Source organism: Pipistrellus hanaki, assembly GCF_964339955.1.
Source record: "Pipistrellus hanaki genome assembly, chromosome: 2".
In the NCBI taxonomy this organism is placed as follows: Eukaryota; Metazoa; Chordata; class Mammalia; order Chiroptera; family Vespertilionidae; genus Pipistrellus; species Pipistrellus hanaki.
This window is the reverse complement of record NC_140504.1, coordinates 180,080,669-180,101,198: the sequence shown is the minus strand read 5'-3', so window position 1 is coordinate 180,101,198 and position 20,530 is coordinate 180,080,669. Positions and strand designations below refer to the sequence as shown.

The 20,530-nt window shown below is 45.0% G+C and overlaps 1 protein-coding gene across 9 annotated transcripts in view; it reads right to left on the bottom strand.

Annotated features, from left to right (window-relative positions):
- Nucleotides 1–20,530, bottom strand: part of CSMD2 (CUB and Sushi multiple domains 2) — a 541,275-nt gene that overhangs the window by 238,877 nt on the left and 281,868 nt on the right. For 8 of the 9 annotated variants that reach the window (XM_084873018.1, XM_084873017.1, XM_084873019.1 and 5 more), the window contains 3 exons: nt 19,399–19,486; nt 18,594–18,718; nt 8,845–8,966 (listed from right to left, as the gene is read on the bottom strand). The exons of the other annotated variant lie outside the window; for it this stretch is intronic. In XM_084873018.1, the coding sequence (XP_084729144.1) occupies nt 8,845–8,966; nt 18,594–18,718; nt 19,399–19,486 (335 nt within the window). The remainder of the gene's footprint in view (nt 1–8,844; nt 8,967–18,593; nt 18,719–19,398; nt 19,487–20,530) is intronic. 9 annotated transcript variants of the gene reach the window in all.

The window sequence follows — 20,530 nt, the reverse complement described above, 5'->3', positions numbered from 1 at the left end:
AAAAGTAATGGGATGCTGGGGCCCTTCTGGTTTTCCCACTGAGCAAGCAAACCTGCCTCCCATGTTCCCTGATGGCTACTGTCATCATCCTGGGGTCAACATCATCCTGGGGTCAGCTGATCAGGCTGGAATGTTCTTTGCATCCTCATTCTCCCAGTCCCGCCTACAGGATGACATCACCACTCCCTCCCCCCCACCTCTGTCAGTACTTACCTGCAGCTATGACTCATCTGTGTACCTGGGCCTCCACCACACCACGAACTCCCTCAAGGGCAGGGAGTTTTTCTACTGCCAGTGCCTGCTGGCATGCCTGGCATATGCCCTCAGCTTAGACAATGCTGAATGGGAGGACATTTTCAAACCTTTCCTGATTCTCTAGCATGGACTGATCACTCCCTTCTCGGATCCCTCACAGGAGTTATGGTCTAGAACAAAGGTCGGCAAACTGTTCCCGTGAAGGGCCAGATGGCACATATTTTCCCCTGTGTAGACCATGGTCTGTTGAAGCGAACACAGGCGTGGCTGTGTTTCACTAAACCTTTATTTATAAAAAACAAGTAACAAACTGGATTTTGCCCATTAGCAGTAGTTTGCTGACTCCTAGTCTAGACAATTCTTTGAGAAACTTAATCACAGTTTTTATCATCTTCTCTTATGAGATTTCTTCACTATACGAGCTCACCCTACAAAGTGCTTAACTCTGCTCTGAGTTTTTTACACACATGAACTGATGTAAAATTCACAAAAGCTGCTACGAATACCTCTATTTTACAAATGGGAAAGCTCAGGCACAGAGACCTTAAGCAACTTGCCTAAGATCACACAGCTGAGTGGTAGAACCTGGAACTCATCAGGCAGCCAGTGGCCAGGCTCTTTGCCGCTCTGCTCTACTGCCTCAGAGCGCCCCAGCGAGGTCTTGGTCCACGAGGCAGGGAGCACGGCTTATCCTCTCAAACCTCCCCTAAGCCCTTTATCTGGATCGCAGCAGCTCAGCAGAGACTTGGTGCACATAAAATACCGCAAGGCCGGCAGCGCCTTTGGCAGGAGGAGGGGCTTGGCCCCTGCAGGGACTAGGGGTCCTGGCTGAGCCTGCTTCTAGCCAGCCCTGGGGCAGAGGGCACATGTCACCTCCAAAAAAGGGAGCATGTGATTACTAGGTCTATAATGGGGAAACACTACTTCTGCTTCTGCCAGAACCCAGAACCATAAAATGACTCACATCACTGGCCAGAGCAGCCATGGATGTGAACTGCTCGTTCAGCATCTGACCCTAACGGAGGCGCTAATCACACCAACCAGACTGAAGCGACACATACATGCCTTTGGCTTTGGGATGGGTCCCAGAGCACAATGTACCAAAACTTACAGTTTTCCCCTTCTCTCTGGCCTTTGTTTAAACACAGGATCCTATAATGGCTCATTAAGTAACATGCAGATCAACAAAGTTCCCAAACGCCTTTCTGTGGCAGGACAGTGGCAGCACATGAAGTAGGCATGATCACAGAGGTACACTGGATACAACCTGTCCTTCACTCTGCACTCAAATCTTTGTGCCCCGACATCTCTATGAGCAGGCATTGGATAACTATGGCCCTTGGGCCAAATCTGGCCTGTGGCCTGTTTTTGTGTTGCCCCCTGAATTAAGAAGACATATTTTATTATTCATTCATTCATTCATTCATTCATGAAGGGAGAGAGAGAGAGAGAGAAAGAAATATCAATGTAAAAGAGAAATATTGATTGGTTACCTCCCATATTCGATCAGAGCAGGTATCATGCCTGCAACCTTATAGTATAAGAAGCGTTCTCATATTTTTAAAGGGTTAACTTTCCGTGGTCCTCAAAGTCTAAAATATTTGTTCTTGGCAGAAAAAGCCTTGCTAACCTCTGGCCTAGAGCAATGGTTTTCAAACTTGGTTCCCAGGTATCACAGGGTCCCATAAAGGCACTTCAGGGGCCACCAGTAAAGGTGGACAGAGCCCTGCTCCAATCAAAGCAGTTCCTTTTGAGCTAGTTCATGCTTTGGGAGTCTGTGACAGACATAGATAGTGGTTTACTAAATGTCCCTCCCTCTCTTTATAAGTTCTTAACAGAACCCTGACTTTGTCTCAAGTGTGGCAATGTGCCTAGCTAACCTCCGAGCTAAGGATGTCTGGCTAAGTGACAAGATTCTAGGCAATGAGATATGAGCTGAGGGGTCCACAGAGCATTTCCCTGCCTTTCTCATTGCTTCCCTGGAATATCGATGCGAGAACAGAGGTGGAGCAGCCTCCCGCCTTCCTGTGATCATGAGGACAGGAGAGAGAGAGGAGAGAGAGAGAGAGGAGAGAGGAGAGAGAGGAGAGAGGAGAGAGGAGAGAGAGGAGAGAGGAGAGAGAGGAGAGAGGAGAGAGGAGAGAGGAGAGAGGAGAGAGGAGAGAGGAGAGAGGAGAGAGGAGAGAGGAGAGAGGAGAGAGAGGAGAGAGAGATAGAGAGAGAGAGAGAGGGGAGGGGGAAAGAAAGAGAGAAAGAAAGAAAGAAAGAAAGAAAGAAAGAAAGAAAGAAAGAAAGAAAGAAAGAAAGAAAAAAAGAAAGAGAGAAAAAGGCAGAGGGAAAAATAGAAGGTGCTCGGCACACTTGAGGGAACTACTAAACCAGATCTGGACTCTCCACCCTGGAACTCTGGTGGTGGGGAAAATACACTGTTTTGTTTAAGCTTTTGTGGAATTTCCAGGAACTCGAAGCCAATGGCAAGCCAATAGCTATAAGTTCTGAAGAAAGGCTTTCATCACTTCAAAGAAGTTTGCCATCTCTTTACCCTCAGGATAAAGTGCAGCACCCTGGGAAGCCTAGCCCCTGCTCCTTCCTGGCTAGAGAGAGCCCACTCCATGAGGCCCTGCCCAGCCCTACTTCCTCTTTCCTCCTTGCTGCACTCTCGGAGCCCCTGAAGGCTGACCTTGGCCCACTCAGCCTTGGTTTACTAATGCTGCTGTCACTTTGACTATTAGCTCATGAAAGAAAGAGAACTCCTTTTTACTGTGCATGGCATACTCAAGCATGTCAAACTCGCGGCCAGTTTGACATGCTTGGCCTACATGGTGATCCTTGCTCCAATCTTGCCGAAGACCCAGGGTAGGGCTCAAGAATTGGCTTGAGAGTGAGGGGGAAAGAGGAGAAATTGGTGGAAAGGCTGACCCGACCCCTTAGGAGTTCAAGCAGATGGGCCTCTGGTACCTTTAGGAAAGGTATTATAAAAATAAATTGAGTATAATTGATATATTACATTAGTTTCAGGTATACATCATAATGATTCAATATTTGTATGTACTGTGAAGTAATCATCACAATATGTCTAGTTTCCCCATCACCATATAAAGCTACAAAATATGCAATATAACCCGGCCAGCATGGCTCAGTGCTTGAGCACCGACCTATGTACCAGGAGGTCACGGTCCGATTCCCGGTCAGGGCACAGGCCCAGGTTGCAGGCTCAGTCCCCAGTATGGGGCATGCAAGAGACAATCGATCAATGATTCCCTCTCATCATTGATGTTTCTCTCTCTCTCTCCCTTCTTTTCTGAAATCAATTAATATATATTTAAAAAAACAAAACAAAGAAAACCCCCCAAAATATGCAATACTAGTATAATGTTACTAACTAAAGTTACCATGCATATAGTATATGACCATGACTTACTCACTTTATGACTGGAAGTTTGTACCTCTTGACTCCCTCACTCATTATGCCCACCCAAACCTCCTTCCCCTCTAACGTCCACAAATCTTTGTATCAGTACTTTTTGTTTTGTTTGTTCACTTGTTTTATTCTTTGAATTCTACATATAAGTGAAATCATATGGTATCTGCCTTTCTGTGTATAATTTTCTTTAGTATAATACCCTTAAGGTCCATTCATATTGTTACAAATGACAAGATTTCATGCTTTTTTATGGCTGAGTATTATTCCATTCATCAAATGGACATCTACTTATAGACACTTAGTTGCTTCCATATCTTGGCTATTATGAATAATGCTGTAGTGAACTCCAAGGTGCATATCATTTTTCAAATTAGTGTTTTCATTTTCTTGAGATAAATATCCAGAGGTGGAACTCTCCATCGTATGGCAGTTCTATTTTTAATCTTCTTGAGGAACCTCCATACTGTTTTCCATAGTGGCTGCACCAACTTACATTTCCCAACAATGCATGAAGGTACCCTTTTCTCTACATCCTCCCCAACACTTGTTGTTTCTTTTCTTTCTTATAATAACCATTCTAACAGGTGTGAGGTGATGCCTTGCTGTGGTTTGGGTTTGCATTTCCCTGATGATTAGTGATGTTGAGCATCTTTTTATATGCCTGTTGGCCAGCTGTATGTCTTCTCTGGGAAAATGTCTATGTAGATCCTCTGCCTATTTTGGATTTTTCGTGGTTTTTTTTGTGATTGAGTTGTATGAGCTCTTTATATATTTTGGATGAGGGAGGCTTCTGAGGAGGTTGGGAAAGAAAGCCCAGGGACAGAGACAGAACTTTAGGAGGTTCTGGAACTTTGGTCACTACCTTCATTTAATTTGGGTGGCTCTGAAAATAGTAAACCCTTTCACCCATTTGTGACTCATCCACTCATTGATTAATGGATTCATTCATTCATTCACTCAATAGTTAATATGCACTTGCCAAGTGCTGGGCTTTGGAAAGGCAACAGCAGGCAAGATAAACATGGCCCTCATCCAGAGAGCTCACAGTCTAGAAGAGGAGACTACAAGTACACAGAAAACACCACATGGTGTGATGAGTACTGAGATTAGGGAAGTGAGGGTATGGGCAAGCATGAGGGGCATACAATCCTGGCTGGATGAGGGGCAGGGCTTGTCTTCAAGAACAGAGAAGGGTGTACAGTTAGTTTTAGGGGAAGAAGAATGCCAATATATGATGGGAAGTGAAGCAACTGTAAAAAGAAAGGGATCAAGTTTAGGACTTGGAGGCAGCCATTAAAACAGGGGTCTTCAAACTACGGCCCGCGGGCCACATGCGGCCCGCAGAGGAGTCTGATCCTGCCCGCCAGGTTTTTTTGGGCAGTGAGCGCAGCCGAGGTGTTACAGTAGGAATTAGTAGTTCATATAGTCCGGCCCTCCAGCTCTCTGAGGGACCGTGATCTGGCCCCCACTTTAAAAAGTTTGAGGACCCCTGCATTAAAAGATCCCTCTAGAGCTACTGAGTCATGCAAACTGGCCTGTGGGGACCTTTGGCTTCTCTGACAGCAGCTTGCATAGCCCAGCACAGAGAGGGCATGACTAAATGCTGAATGAGTAAGCGAGTGAGCAAATGGGCCAACAAATGTATTCCGACATTTGCACTCCGGAGTGATCACCTGCCTAGAGAGTTAATTCTTAATGCTCAGGGTTACAAATGGAAGAGTGACAGTGATAATCCTTAAGGAGTGAATAATCAAAACACTATTATCTTTGGTTTCGAAGATCATGGAATGAGCTTTCCTTTCCCTCTCCTTTCCATACCCCCTCCTTCTCCCTTTCATGTCCCCTCCCTTTCCTATCTCTCTCTTCCTTTCCAGCCTCATTCTACTTCTTGTTTTCTTCTTCTTCTTCTTCTTTTTTTTTTTTTTTTTTTCAGCAAAGCTGCATTAACTTTCCTGATCAAATCCACTGAAGTTCATATGCAAAGGGAATCTTAAGTCTTGAGTTCACACTGAGAAGCTGTGAAAGAAAGGCAGATGTGTGTCGGTAGGGGCAGAGATGTGGGACTGGGTTTCAGTCCTGGCCACGGAAATGCCATCACCCATGAGGCTGAACTGGGAGGTAATAACAGGAGGTGGCCGTGGGGCCAAACATGGGTGGGGCCGTACCTGAGGAGCTACTAGACACCAACACAGTTGTCCTCTCTGCGCTGAGCACTGTGGGAACTGCAGAAGAAATACTGTACAAGATTCCAATCTGCTTTCAGGGCATTTCTGAGCTACAGGAGAAAAAGATTCTAAACCCAGTACCATGTGATATATACACAAGAAGGGAACTGTAGGAACAGAGGAAGGAGCAAGACCTTAGGAGTTAGGAAGGCTTCTCAGAAGAGGGGGTATTTTAATTGTATTTCAAAGGAGATTAAGGAATTTGCCTGGAGGAGAAGGGAAGGCACACTGGGACAGAATGTGCCTGGACAGAGGTCTTAGCAAGGTTGAAAGCAAGAAGAGAATATTTATTACACAAAATCCAAAAGAAAGCTGATGTTATAACTGGGAAAAATCTTTAAAACATTACTACAGATAAGGAGAGTCATTAAATAATTATATTTTAAAAATTTCAAGTCACCAGAAAGATATATAATTCTCAATTTGCATGGTCTCATAACACAGTCCCAATATATATAAAGTAAAAATGAAGAGAACTTTAGGAATAATAGACAAAAGCTACCATCATAGAGGGAGGTTTTACGATGCCTTCCTCTGCAGCTCTCTGTTCAAGAAGATAAAATCAATGAAGATATAAAGAATATAAGCACAATCAACAAGCTTGATGTAATAAAACACAAAAGCAACAAAATACACATCATTTTTCCAAGTACACACAGAATATGTGTGAAAAAAGGCAAGTCTCAACAAATTTCAAATGATTCAAATACAATTTTCTCTGACTACAAGCTTTAGAACCAGTAACAGAAAGATAGCTAGAAAAATCCTTTGTTTGAAAATTAGGAACTACTTCTAAATAAGCTGTGGTTGAAAGATGAAAGAGTAATGGAAATTGGAAAATATTCATAACTAAACTATAATAGATATACTATGCATAAAAACCTGTGGGAATGTAGCCAAAACAGTTCTTAAAGGGGAATTTATAGCATTAAATACTTAAATGAGATTGAAAAATAAATTAAGCATTGAAATTACGATGCCAGAATAGAATAAATCCAAATATAAAAGAAAAAAGAAAGTAAAGATGAGCAGAAAATGATGAAATAAAAAATAAATATATCAAAAGAGGTATTAAGAAAATAAAAATAGGTTCTTTCAAAAATAGCAAAATGTAAAACCTCTGGCAATATTGGTAAAAAAGATCCAAAATAGAAATGAAAAGGGGAATACAATATATAATAAAAGATAGTATATACAATTTTATATCCAATAAATTTAAAAACTTAATAAAATGGCTTCAAGAAAAAAAGATAATATAAGTAATCCTTTTGTCATAAAAAGATAAATCTATAGTTTCAAATCTTCCAAAAAAGGAACATCAGACCCAGATAATTTTTCCTAAAATGTTCTACAAAACTTGCAAAGCTATTCTAATCTTCCACTTTTAGTTCCATAGAATAGAAGAGGAGAAACACTCTACATCATTTTATGAGGTTAGCAATATTTGACAAAATCATCTGGCAAGGGTAATGTAAAAAAAAAAAAAAAAAAAAAAAAAAAAAAAAAGGGCCAATCTCACTAACAAAATAGAAACAAATTACTAAATAAAATATTAGCAAATCAATCATAGGCATGTATAAAAGTGATAATGCTAAATGCTAAATAAGTTGAGTTTATGCCAGGAATACGAGGTTGGTTTAACATCAGAAAAATCAACCAAAGTAATTCACCATACTAAGAAAAAAAAGGAGCAAATCATATTAATAAGTATACAAAGGTACCTGATAAAAGTCAACGTCCATTCATAATAAAAGTTCTTAGCAAACTAAGAGTAGGAAAAAGACAAATAATAAAAAAAAACTTCAGCAAATATTATAATGATGAAGAAGTAAATATTCTATTTAACATCAAACAATGACAAGAGTTCTCACCATCATCACAGTCATTTGACATTATATTTGAAGTTTAAGTCAGAACATTGGGGCAAGAAAAGAAATGAAGAGAAGGTATAAAGAATGGAAAGTAAGAAATAAAACCATAATTTTTTTTTGAAGATGATTGTCTTATATAGAAAATCTCAAATAATTCACAGATAAATTATTTCAAAAGTTGCCATATACAAAGTCAAAGAATAAAAATTAAGTGCATTTTAAACATCAGCAAGAAATAGGTAAGAAAATAAAAAAATTAAAAGATACAATTTATAACAGCAACAACAAATATAACACATCTAGGAGTAAATATGTTAAGAAATGGTGTAAGATCTGTAATGGAAAAATTCCAAAAGTTTATTGAAAGCCATTGAAGAGGTCCTAAGTCAATAGAGAGAAATACCATAATCACGGATCAGAAGACTCAGAATTACAAATATAACCATTCTTTTCCAACTGATCTATAGTTTGGTACAATTAAAGATTCCAGCAGTTTATTCTGTGGATCTTGGCAAGATACTTGTAAAATTTATGAGAGAACAAAAGGCATGTCACCAAAAAAGAGAACTAAATGTGTGAAAAGATGTGTATAACATTGCAAAACTACACACAACAACATAGATAAATCTCAGGGACATAATTTTGAGTGAAGTTGATTAAGAATATATACAACATGATTACCTTTATATGAAGTTCAAATGCTGGCTTACTAGACAATGTAATTTTAAGACACATTTATGTATAAACTGTAAACAAAGGAAGAGGAATGATAAACACACAATCAAGGTAGAGTGTACTTGAGGAATAGGGAATGGGATGGGGCTGATGAGGTATATAGTTCACTAAGGTAACTGGGATTTGGGTATGCAGGTGTCTATTGCATTGATGTTCTTTATATCTTACTTATATTTTTCTTTTTATCTACTTGATATTGAATAAAAGCAATTTTAAAGATTTGCCTACAAAGAACCCACCACAACCAAGTTCTGAGTTTGAAACCCTTGTAGACCAACTGTCTCCAACCGAGCCATGCCCACAGGACACTGCCCACGCTCCCCGGGAGCCTTACCTTGGCAGGGTTGAGGGCTGTGATGATCCACACACAGTGTGCGTTGTTGTCATATTGAATGGGGAAATTGGGGGAAGTGATGATGCCCGAGGGGCCTCGAAGGTGGGCATCACACATGCGGGCTGCAGAGAGAAGATGAAAGTTTCCTTTAGACTAGGTCCAGTTCCCATCCCCACCTCTCACCCTTCCACCCAGAAGAGACTGAAGCCTGTACAGTCTCAACCCAGGTATAACCTGCTTTCTGTTTTCTTCCTTCATAGTTCTCAGTGGGTTCAGAGGGAAGTCAACAGTTCCTGGAGCACTGGGGTAGGGGGAGTCCCCATATGTCTTGCCTGTCCTTTCCATGGTCAAGCTAAGCCAGCCCCCGACCCCAACTCCACTATGATCAGCAGCTCAACTCCACCAAGAGGGTGTGGCCTGGTACTCCTCATGTAACTTAAATCTAGGTGAGCCCCTAGACAACTGTAGGCCTGCTGAGGCGCCCATGCGTTGCTCTGTTGACCTGTCTATGCTTCCCCTGAGCTAGAATCTCAGCGTGTCCTTGTCAAGGCCTCCTCACTAGGCCTCCTCACTGTGCCAAGGACTCTGCCAAGGCCCGAAGCTCAGCCTGGACCAGGCAACCCGAGTGACCTCAGTGCCAATCAAGACCTCCCCATTTCCCTCCACACACCCCGCACAAGCCTAAAGCAGGCTTTTGACGGGAAGCATAAAGACTCAAGGTGAATTAGAAGTGCTCTACTCAAGTAGATATAAAGTGTTATCAATCACAGCTTAATTTAATTAAGCCCCTTAAAATAGCTTCTGAACTAATTAGATTAAGTAGTGATTGATAACAGTTAAGGTGCTACATTGTATCTAGGTGTTTGCCTTCTTTAAAAAACGTGTTCTTTAGTTCTAGCCACTTCATTCTTCAATGTTAGCACTCAGCTATTTTAATAAAGAGCTCTATGAGCCTGTTTCATTGCTGCCCACATGGCAATTTATCCTAATTGTAGACAAAGTGCCGAAAGGTAAAGAAGTAGTGAGCAAACGCAGCAAGCCTAAGTGTATGAAATGAAAGTGGTGTCAGGCCTGGTTTCCTCTGATGGGGTTAACACATCCTGGAGCTCTTCTCTGTGTGTGGATGGGGCCAGGTCCAACCTTTCCCAGGAACCCTTCCTGGAGGGTCTGGGAAGCGGCCCCCACAGCTTCCGGACATAACCCATCCATTCTCATTTCAGACGCTCATTCCTGCACTCACTCATTCCAACATTTATTAAGTGCCTGTCGGGGGCCAGGCAGAGTGTGGGGAGGAAAACCATCTAAGACACAGCCCTCTCTGCGGGGCCAGCGGCTTGTGGAGGAAGCAGGTACGGAAACAGCATCAGGTGGAGCTGTCAGAGAGTTATCTGCAAGAGGCGGCTGGGTCAGGATTGCTCCTTCTCTTCTAGTTCATCTCGGTCAGTGAGGAAGTTCCTGGTGGCATGCCCTCAGCCTGGCACCCAAAGGATCTTCTTCTTCCCCCTGAGCTCAAAGTCATTTGAGTCTAGTTTAAACAAGGACCTAAGAGAACCCGCTCCTTCATTCCCCATGTGGGCTTCTGTAAGTCTGTGCTAAGAAACACTTCAATTCACAGGTCCTGCTTGTGACAACTGGGCCTGAAGGCAGCTGCCATGGTGAGGAGAGTTCTCTTGTTTTGCTGACATGCTCTTTGTTCTCTCATAAATGTCACTGGTCTGGACCTCAAGACCCTCACCAATGGCGTCCTGAATACTGTCATATCTGCCTTTGATTAATTCTGCCATCCACCTTCTCTACTCCTAATCCAGGATGCCAGGTGCTGCTCCTATTGGGGTTTAAATCTAATTGCTTTAAAGACGTTAGAAAGCCTCTCTGATTCTATTCTTCACCTGTAAGATGGGGCCAGTGACATCTCCCGAGGAGGCATGAAGGGATGCAGGTACCTGAGATGTGAAAGCTCACCCAGGACCTGGGGCATCGTCAATATTCAGCAAAGGGGAGCCAAGACTGTGGGATCCTATGCCTGTTCATTCCATTTCATGATGCCCAAGATTTCTCTCAAGGCCCAAGAGCTTTTTCTATCTTTCCTGAAGTTGCTTTACATAGGACTTCCCCCCGTGACCTCACTTGAGACTGACATTACTAAACAAATTAGAATAAGATCATCACAACCAAAGCCTTGACCCCAGCCTACCTCTGGGAAGAGGGCCTGTGTATCCAGAGCCCTAGCCCTGGGGACCCTCACAACCTCCACCAGCATCATCTTATACCTCCTCTGGAGAGCCAGGTTTCGCTGCCTTAAAAGCCCTCAGCCTCAGATTCAATTTATCCTGCACTTGTTTCCAAAAATTAGATGGTATTTGCAGTCTGTTGAAATATGCTGAAGATAATTAGAGAGAACAGGTCAAACAGGCATTTACAACTTTAAGAGCTTTAGAGGAAATTAATTAAAATACTACAATCTGCAGATATTTAGCATGGAGCACCTTAAAACAGGTTCAGAATGGAGCATGAGCTACTTTTTCCCCCTCTACAGTTTGGGTGAGGTCGGGGGGGGGGGTGCGTGGACAGACAGACTTCCCCCTGAACAGCCAGCCCCTGGGAGCCCACCAACAGATGGCTAGCTCATGGCTGCAACCCACACGGGCTAACAAAATGGTAGATGCTCAGACAAGGTCTGAATTAATGAATACACACATGTTGATGTTTCTCTTTTTGCCTTTCCCCATCACAGGTTCTGCTGGATAGCTTTCAGACTTCTCCAGAGCCTTCCATGTCTGGGCTCTGCAGCCAGTCCCTCTCTTCCCCTGGACATCACTACCCTATAACAGGGTGGTATTCCAGGGGACACTAGGGGACACCATCAGGACCCACAGCCAGCTCTGGCATTGCAACAACTTGGCACCAAAAAGGAAACTGCTTCGGATGCAAATGCCTTTGGTCTTCTGTCTTCTCCCCAAATCTGATTCCCATCTGTTCCATGCTGCCCTCCCTGGCTTCTCCTACTACGGACCTGTCTCCTCCTTCTTTCCACATCCCCAACACCAAGTCTAAGGCAAACAAACCTGGCTGGCATCTGCAACATCTCTCTGTACCTCCTGCTCCAGGTCTTGCCTTTATTGAAGCCCGTCTCCCCCTTCCCAGTCCACTGCTTCCTCTGCAATGGAGAGCTTTCTCTCACCGCTCCAGGTCATCGCTTCATTAACAGTTGCTGAACCCCTGGAGGAATTCCTCTCTGACTTTCGTCCAGATCTCATTCCACTAACACCAACATTTTTTCTCCATCCATCAGCTCCCTGTCCCCGCTCCTGTCCATATCAAACCTAGAGCCCATGGTACACTATTATGATTATTTTTCTTGCAAATCCATCCAAGTCTCTTGCTCCTTTTTCCTTTCATCAGTTGCTTGAAAGACATCAATTATGGATGAACCCCTCCACCTATGTTCTCTAGATCTGCCCCCATAAGGTTGAGCTTTTCAGAGAAAAATCGCATGAGCAGAAAGATTGACATCACTATAAATTCCTGATTATTCACCTTAAAAAATCCTAGATATTTCCCAGCAACTCTGCCATTTAGCTCTATTGAGCTCATTCTCCTATTCTGTACAAAGACCCTTTCATTCCTTCTACCTGCGCCTCGGACCTCTCACCCTTCCTCTTATTTCCCTTACTCTCAGTTGATGGCCTTGCTTTAGTCTTTATGAATGACAGACAACACCTGGCAGGCAAATACTCTCTCTCACCCCCCATTCTGTAATCCTGTGTGCTTATGTGCTTATCTTCTCTTCAGTTCCTTTGCCTTTTAGAGGCCAGTCCCGCTGCCCAAAGTCATCCATGTCCTTGGCCATACCCAGGATTTGCTGCTCTGGCACAAGAGAGTCTGTCTGTGAGATCTAACTCCATCATCCCATTCTCTCCCCTGCCGCTTATTCAACCAGCAGAGCGACTTGATCTTGAGGTATTTGCTACCCTAAATCATAGGCCCGTCCAGCCTCCTCGTCCCCTCATTTCCCCTCATCTTTCAATCCCCTGCTGACCCTTCTTTCACTAGTCTGGACCTCAAGACCCTCATCCCTGGCTCCTTCAACACTCATATATACCTTTGATTAATTTTACCACCCACCTTCTCTATTCCTAATCCTGGGTGCCAGGGAGCTGCTTGGAGCACTGTGGTACTACCACAGATTCATGATTTGCCACAGTAATTGAAGCTTCTGCTCAAGTCAGTCCTTTTCCTTTTCTTTGCTTATTTTCCTCCACAATTTCTTACAAGAAAAACTTCAACCATTTGCCACTCAGTTGAGACACATAACCCCAATAGACCTCTCTGGAGGATCTAACAGCAGTGACCCTTCTCTCTTGGTGAAACTCCCATTCATTGGTTTCTATGATGCCTCCCCGGCTCTTCTACCTCTCTGACCCTTAGCTCCCTCCTTGGCCATTAACTTGTTACAAGTAGTTGTTTGGATCTGGGTAAAGAGTACAAAGGAGTTCTTTGCCCACATCCTGCAAAATTTCTGTGAGTTTACAATTTTAAACCAAAACTTGTTACCAACAAGTGGAGGAGAGATATGTTCTGTGTGGTTCCATCCAACAAACTGACTCTGAAGGATATGCAGGTGCAATTTTCAGGAAGTGTAGGATGGAGCTTTTGGAGTCAGGGTTTGAATTCCAGCTCCACCGATTAGCTTTGCGCCCTTGGGCGAGTAGACTGACCACACCAAGCCTAAGCTAAACATGAAATATGGATATTGCCACATTCTTCATAAAGAAATTTATGAGGAATGCCTACTTCAGTGCTTTATACAAGTATAAATAGCTCAATAAATGGGAGCTTTATCATTAATGAATATGGGACTCAGGGAACAACGGAGGGAGAGGCTAGGAGGTAGGTGTAGGCTTGAGGTAGGAGTGGGGGAAGGGAGGTGAGGAGGATAAAAATTCGGAGAGTTGGTGTTTAAGCAGTAGGCCCAGGAAGCTGATCCAGCAAAGGCCACCAGGAAAGAAGACAGTCACCTGCAATTTTCATGGCCCTCAGTTTAGCTGTTGATGCCATATTTTCCATGTTTCATTCTCATTGTGTGAGAATGAGGGAGGAGATTCAGAGCAGTTCAGTGACTTTCCCTGGCTGCACATGCATTAGTACCAAGGTTGGAACCTGAACCTAGGCCTCTGAGTCCTGAGTCTGGTGTTCTAGCTGCCCCTCTGTATTTTAAACAGATATATAAATATGCATGTATGCAATATGTGTACATGAATATATATGTAAGTATGCAGCAAATAGTGGGTTTCTCCACAAAGGAAAAAAAAATAATGTTTTGTTTTATGTAGATTATCTCAGTAACTATAAGTATCTCATCTGGGGCTGGTACCGAGTCTTATTCTCTCTCAACCCCAATCTGTGGTCACAAGAAACCAGGCCTCCTGGTTGTCGATTTGGTCCTCTTCATTCTATCAGCGGTTTATAAATAGTGTCCCCTGGAGCCTCAGGGGTTCCTTGGAGTTGGCTTAGGGGCTGCTGAGAATGGTGAGCTGCGAGCAACGAGCAACTCCCGCATGCAGTGCGACCTCCCACCTGCACCTGTTTTATTTTCTGTGAAATCTCATTTTAAAATATTAAGCCCCATATATAAAATAAGTCCAGTAAGCCCTTTGTTATATACTGGGGCCCAATGCATGACAATTCATGCAAGGGCAGGCCTTCCTTCCCCCCGCCGCCGGCCCTGGCTTCCCTCTGGCACTCGGGACAGGGATGCTTCCCTCCGGACTAGTTTCATCAGGAAGGATGTCTGGAACGTCTTCTGGGAGACATCCAGTCTAATTAGCATATTACCCTTTTATTATTACAGATACTGTTCTGCCTCTATCTGGGGCTGAATAGAGTTCACATAACCATGCTCCAGGTGCCCTCCATCTCCTTTGGAAGACCACAATTTTCTAGGGGTCAAAGTAGATGCCTATTTCTTCGGGTGAGAGGGAAACAAAAGAAAGGCCTGTGAACGCCTGATGTCACATTCCCAAGTGAGGGCACAGTGCCACAGCGTTCATTCATTTCAATCACCGCTTCACGCAGGTCGTCTGGAGAGATTTGTGGAGAGCCTATTATTTGCCAGGCCTCATGTTTTAGTGTAATTAACTGTGCGGACAAGGAATATTTAAAATCACATCACCATTGAAATGCATTAGAGGAGAAACAGCGCTGCTATACATGTGGTGACAGATCCTTTTCAGAATGTGATCTCTGGGTGACCTGCTATTAGTGCAGCTTTCCTGGAATTCAGAGTTTTGACTCTTTTTTATTCTTTAAGTGAGGTTTACTTAAAATCAAAACTAGAGGCTTGAAAAGAAAAACTTTCCAAACTGCCCAAATAAAAGGACCCTTGAATCTAATATCTATCTCAGCCCTTGGCCTTCAGCGCTGCCTGGGACAGCTGGCCCAAGCTCACACCCAGGAGCCTTTGCCTTCTCTCTCTCTCCCTTGCGGCAGGAAGGAGAACCTGCCCTGAGAACCGCTCTCCACTGCAGTCAGTGCTGGCCACCGTCTATAGCGTGGCTTGTTTAATTTTGCCATCACTAACCAGGGGGAGTTCTGATTTCCCAGTTCACAGTGAGGGCCCTGTGGCTAAAACAAAGATGAAGGAACCTGCCCAGGGCCAGCAAGCTAATGGGGGCAGAGTTGTGATCCAGATCAAAGTCTGTGTGCCTCCAAACTGTGCCACTGCAATGTGATCTGGCAAGACAGTGAGAGACAGGCTTTTAAAAGACCCCATGGCCATGGCCACTAGAGGCTGTGGTGGGAAGCTAAATCTCAACAGTGTTTATTAGCAGTTTAAACCGAGCCAGTGTGCACAAAAGCCTCAGAGCCACACTGGGATGTTTCTACACAAAAGCTTTCAGTCCACTGCCTCATCTAGTCCTTGCTGTAATGTCACCAAGTAATTTTCTATAATCTGCCTTTAGCAGGAAAAGATGAGATGCAGAGAGGTGAAGACATTGGCCCGAGGATAACTAAAAAGTGGCGATGGTTGCGTTTGAAACCAGTTTCCCTGGCTTGGTTTTCCATGATTCTTCCCAGCTGCAGAGTGGCAGTGGGTAAAAGGAGAAGGGCTGTGAGAAAGCTCGGCCCAGTGCTTAGTTAACAGTGCAGCAGAGAGTTCAGAGTCCACTGCGTCAAAACCACTGGAGGACGTCAGTGGGACACACAACACATCTGGAGAAAAAAGTGAGCATATTACTCAACTGGGAACGTCCTTTCAAAACACTGGCCCTTGGGCATATTCATGTGAACGACTGCCATTACTGACAGAACAACCTTCCTTCCATGAAAAGATCTTGGTGAGAGATCAGATCTCACCACTGCCTAAAGATATCGTTATCCTTCGTTATTCTGGCTCCTCAAAAGGAATTTGAAAACAATAGATTGGTACAGGGTCCCTGGGTCTTCAGATTTGATAATTCTGTGTCTTTCTACACAGCTGGTGTCTGCTCCTTGGAATGGGAGTGTTGCGCTAATCAATTATTTATTCATTCAATCATCCATTCAAGACATGTTACTGACCCAACTGGTTGGTTTGCTGGTTGGGTGGTCATGGTTTGATTCCCGATCGGGGCACATGCCCAGGTTTCGGGCTCAATTCCCAGTAGGGGGTGTATAGGAGGTAGCCAATCAATGATTATCTCTCATCATTGATATTTTTATCCCCCTCTCCCTCTCCCTTCCTCTCTCTGAAATAAATAAAAAGCATACACACACACACACACACACACACACACACACACACACACACACAGTTTATACACTGAGTGGCCAGATTATTATGATCTCTGAATATATATATTCAGAAGCCTGATGCAGGAAGATTTGTGCTAGAATGGGCTTTCCTTCCCCTGACTGCTGGCACTGCCTTTCCACTCTGGCTCAGCCCCTTTCTGCTCAGGCCTTGGAGCCTCTTCTTTACGCTCTGGGAGCTACCTCTTTCTGCTCTGGCCCTGCCTTCCCATGCTGCCCTGAGGCCCTGAGAGACTGGGGGTGGGGCAGAATGCCAGCATTGTTGCCATGGTGACGACGCAAGCATCCTGCCCTCTTCACTTGGCACCCGTATATGCAAAATAATCACCATCTTTGTTGTTGCATATCACTCCTGATTGGCTGGTGGCATAGCAAAGGTTCGGTCAATTTACATGCTTGTCTATTATTAGGTAAGGTGTGTGTGTGTGTGTGTGTGTGTGTATTTTTTTTTTATAGGAGAGAAGACATGTTACTGAACACCTACTAAGTGTCAGGTCCTGTTTTGTGAACAAAATAGAAGTCCTTGCCCTTGAGAGCTTATCATTTAGCATGATGATATCTGACTTCTTGTCCAGCACTCCCCAATTTACAAAGGTTCCTATATCCACAACTCCCATTTGACCTTCATATTAACACAAGATGGAGTAGGATAGGTACCATGATCTATCTTTACCAGTAAGAACAATAGCCCCAGGAAAATTAATGACTTGCCAAACAGCCCATGGCCAGCTGGTAGGAAAGCTGAGAGTTATACCCAAGACTTCTTCTTTTATTTGATGTTTAAAAAATATTAGCTAAGTGGGATCTTTGAAATAATATAGCTTAGTGGGAACACAAAGTACATTATTCAGAGCCACCTGGAAGTTGAGGGAGAATGAATAAAACTTAGGCACATCTGAAAATATGTTTAGAACCCTCTTCCAGATGACTTATCAAACCCATTAAAAAAGGAGTGGGTTTCCTCAGGGTAGTCACGATCAGAATTCTTTTCCCTGGACCCCTTATTCTGCATGGATCTCACAGTGATGCATGTGCCCGCAGGGATGTAAAACTCTCCTTCTTACACCGGAAGAACCCAGACTACAACATATCCCGGGCAAAGCGCCTTCTCTTCCAATGGGGTGCTCGGAAGAGCACCTGTTGGCGCTGTTTATGAACTCCGGAGCGAGTGCTTATTCCTGCACCAAGACTGAGTCCAGGCCATACACACGGACAGTGAAAGGAGAGGCGCACAGACTGCAGGGAATTAAAAGCCTCCTCCTGTGCCCTGGGGCATGAGGCCAGGGCTTCTCCAACAGAAGCAGCTGCTGTTCTGTCCTCACAATGGCACACACTCAGGGCTGCAATTTTAAGACTGTTTGGGGGATGAGGGCTTGGCCAGCCCTACCTCAGTACATGTGACATCTGGTGACATGAGTGGCCTGAGAACAAGGTGCCCAGGTGTGGGGCTAGGACAGAGAAGCCTCTGAGACAGGTCCATATGCTCTGCTTAGCTAAGAGCACCTTCAGAAGGGCAAGCCTGTTTACTGCCGAGTATGTGGAGAGAAACATAGAGATTCAGGGATCAGGATATGCATGTGTTATAATGGAGGGGTTAAAGGTGACATTATGAGGGCGACCCCCCTTCCTATCTTCCTATCTAGGTGTAGGTATAACATCTGTGCAATGAGCTAGCAACCTGTTGCATACGTGCTCCCCCATTAGAGTGAAAGGTCATGCAGGGCCCTGGTTCTCACCCCCACTCCTGGATCTCCTCATCCTAGTGTAGACCTGACACAGCAAAGGTGCTAAATAAATGTAAGTGGATCAGTAAAGGAGTGCAGGATCTGAGGCCTGGGGAGCAGTGAGAGTGGGTTGAGCCAGCCTGGATGGGAGCCCCGGCCTCAGGCGCCAAGAGCTGCATCCTTCACGCCCAGCCCAGCGCTCTGGCCAGCCTCCCTTCCCCAGGGCACCCTCACCTCTGCAGACTGGCCTGTGGTCGCTCCAGGCCGCAAACATGTCGCTCACTTTCATACAGGTGATCCGCTTGGATCCTTGCAGGTCATAGCCCTCGTTGCAGGTGAACTGGATGCTGGATCCTAACCTGGGAGACAAGGTGCGGCTGTGAGCTCGATCCTGGGCCCACCCGGGGGGCCTCCTGCTTCCACAAAGTATCCCCTCAACCTTACTCTGTTCTGGCCCTTGACCGCTACAATTTTATCACTCAAAATCTCCATTTTTTGACCACTGAATGGTTTTAGGGTTAAGTCAAAAGGTGACTTTGTGAGCAAAACAGTAATTCTCTAAGTATCAATTAGGACAGCCAAGAGTGGGTGATGGTACACAAAATTTTAATCAAAATCGAGAATTAGGGGAAGAAGCCTGATAGAAACTTTGTGAAATGCACCATTTTGGGGTCCTAGGGTCTCTCAGGTTATCAGAGGTACAAGGTGCTTACTGGCATGGCATTCCTGATGCCAGCGGTCCTCTGTACACTAGAAATCGGTTTGCGGGTGACACTAGAGTCTACAGCTCTCCCCTTCCCCTTCAGACAAGGGCGCTATTCCCAGAACTGGACTAGGAAAGAATGTCGGAGGCCATAGCACTTCTCCAGAAAGTGTCTATTCCTGTATCCGCACCATCCTCCACCCTCCACCTCCTGGAAAGCCAGCCAGCTCCTTCCTCTCCCCCCCTCCCCCCCGTCCCCACCCTCAGCTTGAGATTTCCCACCCCACAGTCCATCCCACCCTCCTTGCAATCACCAAGTTCCCAAACAGATCTTACCTGAAATCTGAGCCTAGTCTTTTGCCCCTTTCAGGTATGCCAGGGTCTGGACACATATTATGCCCTTGGGACACACCAATCTGAGTTACTACAAGGCAAAAACAGCACATACAGAGATGGGTGACCACAGGAAGCACCGGCCGGTGGTGTCGTGGGGGAGGGACCCAGAGACAGAATGAGGCCCTGCTCCGGTGGGGCTGCTGGGGTCTACTGGGCTTGGGACTCCTCAGTGTGCGAGCTGGGGAGCTGATTTTGACAAATGCCTTGGGAAATCCATCTAGAGCATGTGGGCATCCCAACCCAATAGCCACCAGGTCCCTCGTCCCGCACCAGCAGTGGAGGTGGGTGGTCCACAGCCCCGTTACCCCCCCACATTGAGCTTTGGATCTGGGGGGGTGACTCTAAGATGAAATGAGCCCCCCAACCTCAGCCCCAAATGAAGAAATGACTCAAAGAAAGCTAAATAAAAGGTGGATGTGTGGTCAGAAACGGTAAAGAATGTAAGAGAAAGCTGCAGTCTGAAGTTCAAAGTAGAGACTTTCGCTCAAACACAGATATTTCTCATGAGAAACCTCTTTCCATCAGACACTTCTCAGGCCTGACCGAACAGTAACCAGAGCACCCCATCCCCGTGCCCTCGCCTCTGGTCAAGGGCACCGCGCGCAGAAATGACGCCTGTGGTGGTTGCTGGCAGGCGGTGCGAGGCTCTCAGTTGGGCCAACACCAGAGTCCTCTTTACAAAGGAGAGGCTTGACCAGGGAGCATCGGACACACACAGTTCATTTTCTTCCGTTTCCGGGGAGGCTGAACACTCTCTGGCCTGTTGTTCTCGAGATGCTCATTCTCATGAGGCTGGAACCCACTCACACCCTAGACTCTTGGCTCTGGGGACCAGGAGCCGGGGCTAAGCAGACAGCCTGGCCAGAGGAGTTCCACTCAAGGCCTCCCCATGATCCCAACACCACCAGGCCTCAGGGCCTGGATGAGAAGTTGGAAATGTAGTCTCCAAAGCAGAGCAGTTCCTGCCTCCCTGAGATGACAAAGTCTGGAGTAACGTTCCCTGAGTTGGCTTATTTCTGTCCCACACTCACAATGTCCCACAATATGAGCAAGGTCCTCCCTCCCTCCCTCC